This window comes from Hippocampus guttulatus, chromosome 13 (genome assembly GCF_054856545.1).
Source record: "Hippocampus guttulatus isolate MCC_2025c chromosome 13, RoL_Hgut_1.0, whole genome shotgun sequence".
NCBI lineage: Eukaryota > Metazoa > Chordata > Actinopteri > Syngnathiformes > Syngnathidae > Hippocampus > Hippocampus guttulatus.
In genome coordinates, this window is record NC_141273.1 from 12,070,544 (window position 1) to 12,082,639 (window position 12,096).

The following is a 12,096-nucleotide window of genomic DNA, read 5'->3' on the forward strand; positions in this document are numbered from 1 at the left end:
AGTAGAGGTACCACTGTAATTGTTGGCTAACTAAAATGAGGTCCAATTTAATCCAGATCCCTTTTTAAGTCAGATTCCGAGTGACGACACAAGGATGACAGTGGCAAGGTGCTGGCTGTCAATCAGCCAAACCGTAAATAGCCTGTAGCTTTTTTCCGCTGGTGGACGACAGCTTGGCAATATGTAATTGCCTCACCATTTTCAACGGAAAGCCTTCATGTCACAAGAAGGGTGAAAAAGAGATCAGCAGCAAAAAGGAGGACATGCGTTCAACCAATTGTAATGGCACTACAGGATCTGGGGCGGGGGGGGGGGGGGGGTAGGCTTGTCCTTGAGTCTCTCTTTGACCACATCACTGTATGTCATCTGTCTCGTATCTCCCAGCTTGAGTCATTGGGACACCGCCTTCATTTTCTCCTCCGTGCTGTTTTCCGCCGTGCCAAAATCTCTCGCTGTTTTCACTCTGAAATCGCTCCGCCATCATCCCTCCTATTGGAGGCTCCGACAAGACGTCACAGCGCCGAGCTCCGCGGCACGGCGTTGCGCCCCTTGGGCCACGTCAGCACATACGGTACACAAAATGGGGCTGGTTGGCGGCATGCTGCGCTGCTCAAAGGGTCAAAATGTGGGAAGGCCTCAAGCTTTGGCAGAGGTCTGCGGCTCCCCGAGCCGCCTTTTGCTGCGGGGAAGTGCACTGCATAAACTGCTTATCTGTGGTCCAACAGAAGTAATTCAATAATACCATAAATACCGGACAGAGTTCTCAGTATGATGCAGTACAGTTGTTGACAAATACAAACCACCAGCGCAGCACTCAACACGTTAAATGACTAACTTTCTGACAGAGTTCATAAAAATGTGTATTCCTATGATCATTGTGACGGCAGAATATATTCGATTGTACAAGTGGACCTCATGAACATAAAGCGGCGATGTCTCTGACTCGCATAGGGTCAGTCAACACTATTTTCCATTCGAGAAGAAATTCAACAGGAGGCTTGTTGTACAGGAAATCACCATTGCACCTCTGGGAGCTTGTTTCTCATCACGGCTCCCTCCCTGTGAATGGTTCCTGATTAGTATTCCCGGTCTATCCATCTCCTGCATGGTACCTCTCTCGCTGCTCTCACTCCCAGACTGAATTACACTCCATCCACAAACAAAAACACACCTTCCCGTTTACTCCACCTCCTCTTCTCTGCTCGGCTCATTGAACAACTTCTTAACTTCCCGCTCACGCTTTGCCCTCTCAGCTCTTTCCACGACCACAAGGAGGACCTCCGCAAGCGCCTGTCATACACCACGCACAAGCTAGAGATGGTGGAGAGCGAGTTCGACTCAACCCGCCAGTACCTGGAAACGGAACTGCGGCGGGCCCAGGAGGAGCTGGAGAAGTTTACGGAGAAGTTACGCAGGTGCGTGCAAGTACTGTCGGCTCCGGCCTTCCTGTGTGGAGTTTGCATGTTCTCCCCCGTGCCCGTGAGGGTTTTCTCCGGGTACTCCGGTTTCCTCCCACATTCCCAAAAACATGCATGGCAATCCAAATTGTCCCTAGGTGTGAGTGTGAGCGCGGATGGTTGTTCGTCTCTGTGTGCCCTGCGATTGGCTGGCAACCGGTTCAGGGTGTCCCCCGCCTACGACCCCAAGACGGCTGGGATAGGCTCCAGCACCCGCTGTGACACATATGAGGATAAAGCGGATCAGAAAATGGATGGATGGATGGTGTTTTGAGTTACGGGCATGTTTGCGGTATAAATATAATTTAAAAATGAAGTAAACGTGTTCTTTTTTTAAAATGATACAACAATTGATTGCAAGAGATTTTAGAGACCCCCCAAGTTACGGCCCATGAACCCCCAAGGGGTCGGGAGACCTGGGTTTTAGAACCGTCAAGCTTTTATGACTCTGGGACAGATGATTTATGATTTAGGTCAACCAATGTCGCCGAACATATTGTGTGTGACTCCAGAGGTACTGTACTTTATGTCAGAGGACTTGGTACATTTCGTTTAACTCAAGTATAAAGTCTTAAGTAGAGGAAGTCTGGATAAGAGCTTTCCCCGCCGGCTACATGTTAAATTTAGCAACATGATGGTATCATCGGGGGAGGAAGAAATAATATTATACGGCTTAATCTTTCGACAACAAGGAGCACTAAGAGACACACAGGCGCACCTCTTATTGCGCGTCGCAAATGAGAACTCAGTGCCTTAATGGCCGCTCTCGCCGCACTTGTTTGAGCTCCATCAATTTAGCATCGGCAACTCGTCCCTGCCTGCCCACCCACCACTGCCGCCGCCATCACGACGTGTTCATTTACTCGCCTCCTTCACCCTTCTCCAACCTCTCTCAGGTTACATTATTCCATCATCTTTGTCTGCAGCTGATTCATGGATTCATTGAAAAAAAATAAAAATAAAAGAAACACACTGAGGTAGCTAAAGAGGTGGGGTGAGCGAGGTTGTGAGTGGTAAAGAAAAACGCCACGTTGAGATTATGAGAACAAAGTGTGGCCCTCTTCTTCCATTAAGACTGTGCTAAGGTGTACTGTTAAAGAGTAGGGCGTCAATAATTAATCAGATGATGTTCGCATGTTTAAAATTGGCAATACATTTTTTGGGGGGGGGGGGGATTTTAAACATATTACCAATAATATATTACTACATAAAAGTATAGAGAAAAAATAAATAAAATAAAAAGTAAAATAAAATCTGTAAAAAATTGGCCTTTTTTTTGTTTATTGTTCTCTTGTTGTAAAGTTAACCAAATACGAAGGCACCAAGTGTTGTCAAACTGTGAAATGTTCTGCCTGTAATCCATTTATTGTTAAACGTGTGAAAGCTTGCATCTCACTAACCAGTGACTGCTTGCCAAAGAATATTGAATTTGTCAACTTTTCTAACGAATGTTGGCGAAAATCATTCGCTCGTCTGTGTCATTAGCGAGCGCTTAGCGACTTTTGGCAGTGCTTCAGCAGTCAAAGATGGATGTGTCACTCAAAATGTAACACAAAAAAACTTGGATTACTTGTATTCAAATTTCTCTCTCACTAACCGCTTCACTGCTCTTTTTTTTTTTGTTAGTTTTTTTGCTATTTGTGTCCTTAAACTGATCCAAACAGGTCATTGCTAAACCTCTTTGTGCTTTGCTTCCCCCGGCATGACGATCATTGTGGAGAATGGATGCTGATATCTCAATGAGCGGCAAATGCTACGCACGAATATGTCGGCGTACCGTATATTGAAACCATGGTCGCACTGTCTCAAGCATTGACAAATCGAAAAGAACTTTGACGCCGTTAGCCAAACAATGGATCAGTGACAAGAAAAAAAAACATTTGAAGCAAGTAAATCTGTTTGCGAAAATGTCTGCAACCTTTTATGAACCTTTGCGAAACCAAAAATTCGCAAGCATTCACCGCTCAGTGAGGCACGGGCTTAAGGAAAGTTTTGTTTTTTTTAATATACGTTTAAAATATATATACACGTATATATACAGTATATACTGTATATATATATATATATATATATATATATGTATAATAAAAACATTCGGACGATTAATCGGTTATCGGAATGTAATTCTGCCAAATATCGGAATTGGCCTAAAAAAAAAAAAAATCCACATTGGTTAGACCCAACTAAAAAGCTTTGGAGCAAGGACACATACAGAGTCAAATGGAGGCCTGTTTTTTTTTTCTTTTAAGAGAACAAAAGAAGGAAAAAAAAGAGCTCAAGCGCGCTGCACAAATTGACTGATGTCTGCTCATTCAATATTTACGCATAATTCTTCCTCTGCTCGTACTTGAGCAAAGCATCAATTCACTCCGTTTCATCTGGAGCGGATTTCAAACTTGAGTCAATAATGCAGCATATGCCATCCTTTGAAAAGCGGCAATTGAAGTTCTGCCTTTGTTAAAAAAAGAAAAGAAAGAAAAAATGTATGTGCAGATGACTAGTTTATTTGTGCGCACAAACAGGGCATCCGCTATTAGCTCTTCATATGTTGATCTTTGCATTCTAAGACGGCACAAATGTTTTGTTTCTTTGTTTAGGATCCAGAGCAGTTATGCGGCTCTGCAGAGGATCAATCAGGATTTGGAGGACAAGATGCACAGGACGGTAAGAGACTGACGTTTGTGTCCCTTTCTCTGAGAATGTTTTGGTGTCATATTCTTGCAATTGCTTCGTTCCTTCATCAGTATTACGGTGATGGTGCATACATCTGTTCAAAGCATGGGGTATTGCCCCTGCATTTTTATTTGGTTATTTATTTATTTATTTATTTTTAACTTTGGCAAAAGCGCCTCTGACGGCAGGCATGATCCCCATCAATTCACTTTGTTCCAAGGAGCAACACGTTTCATGAGTACACGCATGAAGTAAGTTGGTTTGAAGCCGCCATTTTTAGGGTCATTTTAACCGTTGAGAGCGATGCATGGTGGGGAATGATCGAAAACGATTTCAGCGTAGTGTTGCTCCGCTCACCTGTGGCAGTCATCCAATCACATAAGGGGGAGAATTTTAAGCCCCCCTCGCCGCTCCCCCGCGACAAGCTCAAGAAGCTATCAGCCTAAATGATGAGCTGGGGCCCCTACAAGCTAGCTCCACCCGTGTGACTCGAGCATCTCGATTAAAGAGGATCGTAATCTCATCACGAGTTTGATACACAGGGGGAGCTTGGCGGCCCCGCCACACACACGGCGATGGAAAGGGACTGTGGGAAATGATAAGCCGGTCGCGAGAATATTGACCCACGACAAGCTAAACGTGCTAACGGGGTGGGAGGAGGGGGAGGGGGGGGGGGTCATCTGATTTGTCCTCGCTTTCATGTCCGAATTCGATAGAGTCCGCCGTGCTAAAGGCTTGTTCAAAGGAGCAGCGTGGATCAATTGGATTTGTCAGGTTGTCATAGCAACACATCTTTTGAGTGTACTTGTTTTGAGCCAGGAAAAAGGAAAAAAAAAGATCATATGAATATTTGCGGAAAAATGTCAGGAACCACATTTGCTTAAACGATCCATCTTAGCGGGCAGCCCGGTGGTCCAATAGTTAGCGCGTCGACCACACAGTAGGATAAAGCGGTTCTGAAAACGGATGGATGGATCGATCCGTCTTAGCCAGATCAGAAAAAAACGTCACAATGTGTATGACAGAGCCCTGTCGCAAAAAATGGGAAAAATTGTATTCCTGCCAATCCGAACACGTTTGTAATTTGATTCTTTTTCTGAAATTGCTCAGCCATGGTTCACTGTATGTTGAAATAATCCACCTCAACTGAGAGCTTTGTATGTCGAGGAGGAGGTTATTTTAGTCGGGGTTGCTACTGGAAATTAGGAGAGTCTTTTCCACAGAGCTTCTTCTCTTCACTTTACTTCCTTGAGGCCAATTCCTATTTCGACACAACTTTGGCACCATTTTGTGCCATCTTAGAGTGTTGTGGGAAGAGCGCAACAAACACGAATAAGTGGATTTGTGACAAGAAGAATGCATAAAGAGGCGAGGGATTTCTGTATGGCCGAGGCAAGAAACAAGAATTCCAAAATCAGATGAGCATCCCAAAATACAAGGTGTGCAGACGCCACTGGGCTTTGTGCAATTCTGAAGCAATCCTTCTTCTAGAATAATTGCCTGCTCCCATCACGGCACATTCATCTACGCTGTCTCTCACACACACACACACACACACACACACACACACACACACACACACACACACACACACACACACACACGATTACATTCCAGGCAGGTGAACACTGTCATCTTTTCAAAGCACCTGTCTGGGACAGCGTTCACATTTTTTTTTCCGTGGAAGCGGGCCTTGCGGCATCGCCGTTTGGTTTGATGTCATGCCGGGCGAAAGCGTGGCGCGAGGCGGGGATGCGTCCCTTTGCAATAAGAATGAAATCAGAGGCGTAATTAAGAGAGGACTGAGAGCGCGGGCAAGGTCGGCGCCAAGGAGTTGCAAAACTTGTCACAGTGAGGTGACAAGAAGCCCTTGTGATGACACTGCAAGGATTCAGATGGAGATGAAGATGGATTATGATGGTCAATTAAAAATGTTTGCTCTGCTGAAATATAATAGAAAGACTGCGCGGCCTGGATTGTTCATTATAGTTGGGTCGTTTATCGCGAGACGTGATTGAATGGGCCTGCAAGTCACATTGCAAGACAGGTGCGAGACTGACAGCAGGCATGTTAAACGTATCACGACCTTTAAACACAGTCAAAGTATTTGAACACACACACACACACACGCGCACACACACACACGCGCGCACACACACACACACACACACACACACACACACACACACACACACACACACACACACACAAATGCAAACATAAGATGTACCTGCAACATAAAATCCTGTGTCTGTGTTCATGTGATAAAGGCGAGGAGTCTGCAAGTGAGTGTCTGGGTGTGAGCTGTGGTCGACAGCAGCTCTTACGGGAGTGTGCTCATTGTCTTTGTGTGTTACTCTTTTCCTGATGTTTGACAAATGGCTGAATAGTGCATCGTGACCGGCTCTCTGTTACACAGGTTTTGTCTAAAAATACTTTTCTAGTATTCCTGAGCGTCACTTTTGTAGCCGGGGCTCAAACGATGGAAGTACGAGCGAACGGAATGTGTTGTCATCACACTTTGCCTGGTATCCTTTTTACACAAAACAAAGAAAAAAAGCCAAACCCACTCATGCAGTTCGCTCTTTGTATTTGGATCTCATTGGTGTTCAGGTGTGCCTTAAGTTGCATCTGATGAGAAATAATCAGTCTCGAAACAATGCCTAAGCTATTGCTAAGAGATAAACTTTGCATTATTGAAACGCCTTTCTTCAAGCACAACAATGTGAATTATGCATACAACGCACAAGAGTTATGATAAAATTGGCGCGCCAATTCCCCACCCCACACACAAAAAAAATACAGAAACGCATGCGTAGGTTGCGAAAGGAGCCGTCCATGGCGCTACAAATAATTGTTTCCGCCTGTAATCCTCCTAAGAGTCTTTGGCAGGGTCGTCGAATTAACTGCTGCTCGGCCGCTGGCAGGAAATCAAAGTCTCACTCCTCCTAATAAGATTATCTTTCACCTCATTGGGGAATCGCCCAACGTTGTCCCGCAATGGAGTGGATTCAAACAGTGTGCATCCGCTGCAAAAAAAAAAAGAAAAAAGAAAAGAAAAAGAGTTCCCAAAAACAAAATGGGGGCAACGGGATTGATTTGTAGTGCATGTTCTGTGCCGGAGACAAATGGAAACCTTTGGCTGTTGCCATGCCCTTCCTCATTGCGGAGTAGTGAAAGGCTATTTTTAACCAAGAGAACGAGAGCCAGCCAACATTAACATTCTACGGACACGTTTGTCAGTGGCTGCTCGTGCATTTGGTATGCGGACCTTCGGCGGGGACTTTTAATCCACTTCTATTCACAACACATGACAGGTCACACTAATAGAAATCATCAATACCGTACAAAAAAAAAACACCCCCGCAATATAACAGCGTGCAACTGCGCCGTGTCGATAATTCCGAATGCATATTTATCGAGTAACATGATCAAGACACAAAAAGCATTCTCACTCAGCAGAGATGCTGATGAACTCATGGTCACGAGCACGTTTGAATCGGAGATGGCTTCATGTGTCACTAAATGCAATTTTGACGCCGATGGGGGGGGGGGAAACTTTAATCAGGGTTTTTCAGATATTTTCTTCTTTTTTTTTTTTTTACCACATGTATGCAATTCTTATCTATGATGTTTCAGGGAAAAAAAATCTCCAGACATAGAGGCCAAAATGCCTCTAAATGTGTTTTGGCCTTGCTGCAAGACGCATCTTGTGTTTATATTTTTATGGCCAAGTGAAGTTATGGCTTATCGGACTCTTTCAACAACAGCGCAGCAAGTTACACAGCATTGCTCGGAGCTGCAATTAATCTGTAGCCCCCCCCCCCCCCCCCACACACACACTATTTGTGTGTTTAATTATGAAGCCCCAAGGCTCCATTTAATCTCGGGGGGGGGGGGGTCGCGCTCCCAATGCAGTTTGAGGATGGCCTGTCTTCCATTAAATACAGCAATTGGCTCGTCGATATGAAGTGATGGCGGGTCGATGTGTTTCAACTGGATTGTTTATCATGCTTTGAAATATCGCGAGGGCAAATCTGTGTGTGCATTTGGATTCAAGATTAACATTTTTTTTCGATAGGCTGTATGGATATACAGTTCGGTTAACTTTTGGATTTAAGTTGTTATCAACAGCCAAAATCAGCAGAACATTTTTTTTTTATCATTATTTTGGAATGTCGGTCAAGTTTTCCCCCAGAGGAGATCATGGAAATTGTACTTGGGTCAGGTTTTTACTTTTATTGACTGCACAAACAAATTTTTTTTTAGATGACAAAAAATAGGAGACAACCATACGAAGCGAATAATGAGGAGGGGAATCTTGTTTGCTGCCTTTATCATTTCAACCTGTCATACAATCGTGTACTTTGATGATGCAGTGACAAATGTGCTGAGGAGTTTGTTTGTGCCCAGGAAGCAGATCTCGTCGAACATAAAAGCTAAAAGTAGCTTGTCATGGTTTTCGGTATGTTCATCTTTCCTTAGACTGGTCAACATTTTTTTGAATCAGAGATGCAAGTCAGCTTTTCGAGACAAATTTGTTGAACTGATTTTGACTCTGCCCTTATTTTTTTCTCTGGCGGATTTTCGTAATCAAGGTTGGGTAACACAATGACCCACGAGGAGGAGAGACACCTTGGCTAGGGCTGACATCGGCATTTTATTTTTTCCTTTTCTCAAGTGAAACATCTTGGTCAGCTTTTACAGACAGCTGCTTGGCACGCTCGGTTGATGCAGTTAATCCATCACATTTAGCGTCTCTTTCACCGGCCTCAGGCAATCATATCAACCACTGTAAAGCGCCGAGGCACATTTCTCAATCAACGGCATCGGAGCCTCCAACGTCATACAATTCCGAGGTCAACCACGCAACTTGCCATTTGACATTGCTTACGTCAGCATTTTAAGCCTTTTGGGCAGAGCGGTTACTACAGTGGACAGTTTATCATGTTATCAGGTGACAGGTTATCATTATTGGTACATGAACTTTTTCCTACACTATCAATGACCTCGGCTGTTTGTACTCTCACCCCCCGCCCCTCAAAAAATCTAATATAGAGCACAACAGTTTACCAATCCCTTATCTATACAAAAGGATTAACTACACAAGTGTTGTTTGCTTTTTTTTTTATCTCTTGTGCGCGTATGTGTGTGTTTCGTGTAAAAAGTGACAAGTGTCCAGTCACTGCAACGTGAGCGCTCCCAATTCTTTTCAAACGTTATTTCCATCAAGCTAAAAACAGCTATGCTAACAAAAGCATACGGGCTAAAGGTGGACCGGTCGTGAACCAATCAAAGAGCACCCATATCGAAAGTAACAATAACAATACAGCAGATAAACATTTACACCCGCTTGCTCACGCCAATTTCACAATTTAGTCATCCCTTGAACCTATCATGCACATTTTTGGAATGTGGAAGGAAAAACAAGAGGGCTGAAAAACACACATAAACACACAAGCACAGACACCGTGCTTCTTGTGCACCAATGAGAATCAAGTGGAAATAATCTTGCGAGATCTTAACATGGATCACAGCGGCATGATGCTGCTCCTCCCCCTGCGTAATTACCAGTCAGCAGAAATGCCCTCCGTTTAATGGCGAGAACCGCAGTGGGACAGACATCAGGCCTCGACGTTGTTTCACACAATTAGACGCGCACCAGCAACAAATACGTTGATACCAACTTTTTCTCCTTCTGTCTTTTCTAATTCATTGGTTGTTTTTGACATACCGATTTAATGTTTTTTTTTTTTTTAATTGGAGGATCCAGCGGTGCCATCACATGCAACAAATGTGGAGGGATAAAAGTAGTTTTCAGTTTACAGCAATGATGGTGAAGCAGCGCGAGAAGAAAGACAACATCGATGCATCCGCTGTTCGTACACTAAAAATAATAAATATGGGTCATTTTTCTACGCCGATGTTGTGCGGAACACAAATTGCTCCTAATAAGGGACGTTTTGAAACTCGAGAGGTTCCACTGTGCTTGCCGATTCATTTATTCATTCAAATTCAGCAAGTTTGTTAACGACAAAAGATGACACTGGTGTGGCATTTTGGGGGGGGGGGGGGGGTTCGCTTTAAGAGGGACTTAAAATTGTTCTGCCTGTTACTAAACATCACCGGCATAGACAGGTGTACAAAGACACATCATTTTTTTTGAACCAATTAAGTACAATTTGATCAGTATCCACCGCACAGTGGTTGGGAATCCCTGGATTTGAAAGACCGTCTTCTACAATACAAAACTTACTTTTGTTGTTTCCACAGAGATGATATTTGATCTGAAAATCCTCTTTAATGAGGACAGAAAATCACAGTGGGGTTTTTTTTGGGGGGGGGGGGTGTGAGTGTGTGGATTTTTTTTTCTTTCTGCACACCTCCGTAAAGTCTCCAGTAATTGCATCTCACGAGATTTAGACTTCATTTGTGGTCCGGTGAAAAGCTCGAATCTCAAGTGGAATATGTGAAAGCACTCGAGGTGACAGACTTTTTTAAATCCACTTCACTTTTCAACACTTCTTACATCAAGCCCAAACAAGCTGGGTGTTGTGTGTGTGTGTGTGTGTGTGTGTGCGCGCAAGAGTCTTCTGGGGATGTGCGCTGGCAAGTTGGTGGTTATCTTGGTGTGGAGAGGATATTTGCATATTTGGGCTGTCGGCAGTGAGTCTCTGATGCCGCCATGTGTTTGGGAAACAAAGTGCCCCCCAGGCCAATCTCCCTCAAATATGAATACAGTATTTGCATAGCAGCTTTTTTTGGGGGGGAGATTCAGCTCCCGACTGATAAAGTCTTTGTGACAACGTGCCACGGCGACAGGAGGCGCGAGTACAAATCAGCAGCTGTGACTCTGTAGGCTGTGACGACATTTTCTACAAAGTACAACAGGAGATGGTGTTGATTGTTTTGAATGGATGCCACACCGGGGAGAGTTAACTTGTTTTTTGTTTTTTTTATGCATTTTTAAAGAAGGCATTACTTTGGTAATATTGATGTCATTATAGGGTAGTACAAGATCGTCTCCTCTTTCATCTATAACTGCTTCAAACAACAAAGAGTATGCAGAAAAGTGGTTAAGATTGAATGACTGTCTGTGTCTTATGTGTTGTGTTGTATTATTTTGTTATTATGTTATTATGACTTGAGATTAACATGACGCAAGAGTGGCTGCCTTTACAGCAGCTCCTATACTTTTTGCTCTTCTACTTTCGTTTGGGAATTTCTACATTGTGAGACCAATAAAGGTTTTCTTATTATGACTGAAATGTAGCATAGGATTGTAGTACACGTCGCTCTTGTGCATTATATGCAATGTTTTTTGTTGTTGTTTTTTACGGTATTATTACAGTAAAATGGCTACTTTGTATTCATTACTGTATTAGATTAGTAACTTGTATTACGAATTGTCAGTAGTCATTGTGAGAGCCCAAGCCTTCGGTGTTTTTGAGGTCGATGTAATTTTTGGCAGAAAAAAAACCAGATTAAACAAATTAATCCGTTGATTAATTCAATATACAGTATATATATATATATACTGTATATTGAATATATATATATATATATAATGCTCAAAATACCCCTGCCTCCATCTCAATCCCTCCCCTTATGATATAGATATTTGCAACCGGTTCAGGGTGTCCACCACCTACTGCCCGAAGACGGCTGGGATAGGCTCCAGCGCACCCGCGAGTCTCGTGAGAATAATGTGGACCCTCATGTATGTTTATGGAATGTGGGATGAATCCGTAGTACCCGGAGAAAACCCACGCAGGCATGGGGAGAACATGCAACATCCTTCCCCACAGGAAGGCTGGAGCCGGAATCAAACCCTGCACCTTTGCAGTGTGAGGCGGACGTGCTAAACGGTCGACCGCCGTGCCGCCAAAGCCATTTCTAATATAAATGTAGTACTTTGGCACCAACTGGTGGCATCTTTGTGCCAAGTGCAAGGGGGAGGAGGAGT

The 12,096-nt window shown here is 43.8% G+C and overlaps 1 protein-coding gene across 1 annotated transcript in view; it reads left to right on the plus strand.

The window, feature by feature from the left end:
• Positions 1–12,096, plus strand: part of begain (brain-enriched guanylate kinase-associated) — a 39,288-nt gene that overhangs the window by 16,908 nt on the left and 10,284 nt on the right. The window contains exons 3-4 of the mRNA XM_086126453.1: positions 1,254–1,415; positions 4,055–4,121. Of these exons, the coding sequence (XP_085982579.1) occupies positions 1,254–1,415; positions 4,055–4,121 (229 nt within the window). The remainder of the gene's footprint in view (positions 1–1,253; positions 1,416–4,054; positions 4,122–12,096) is intronic.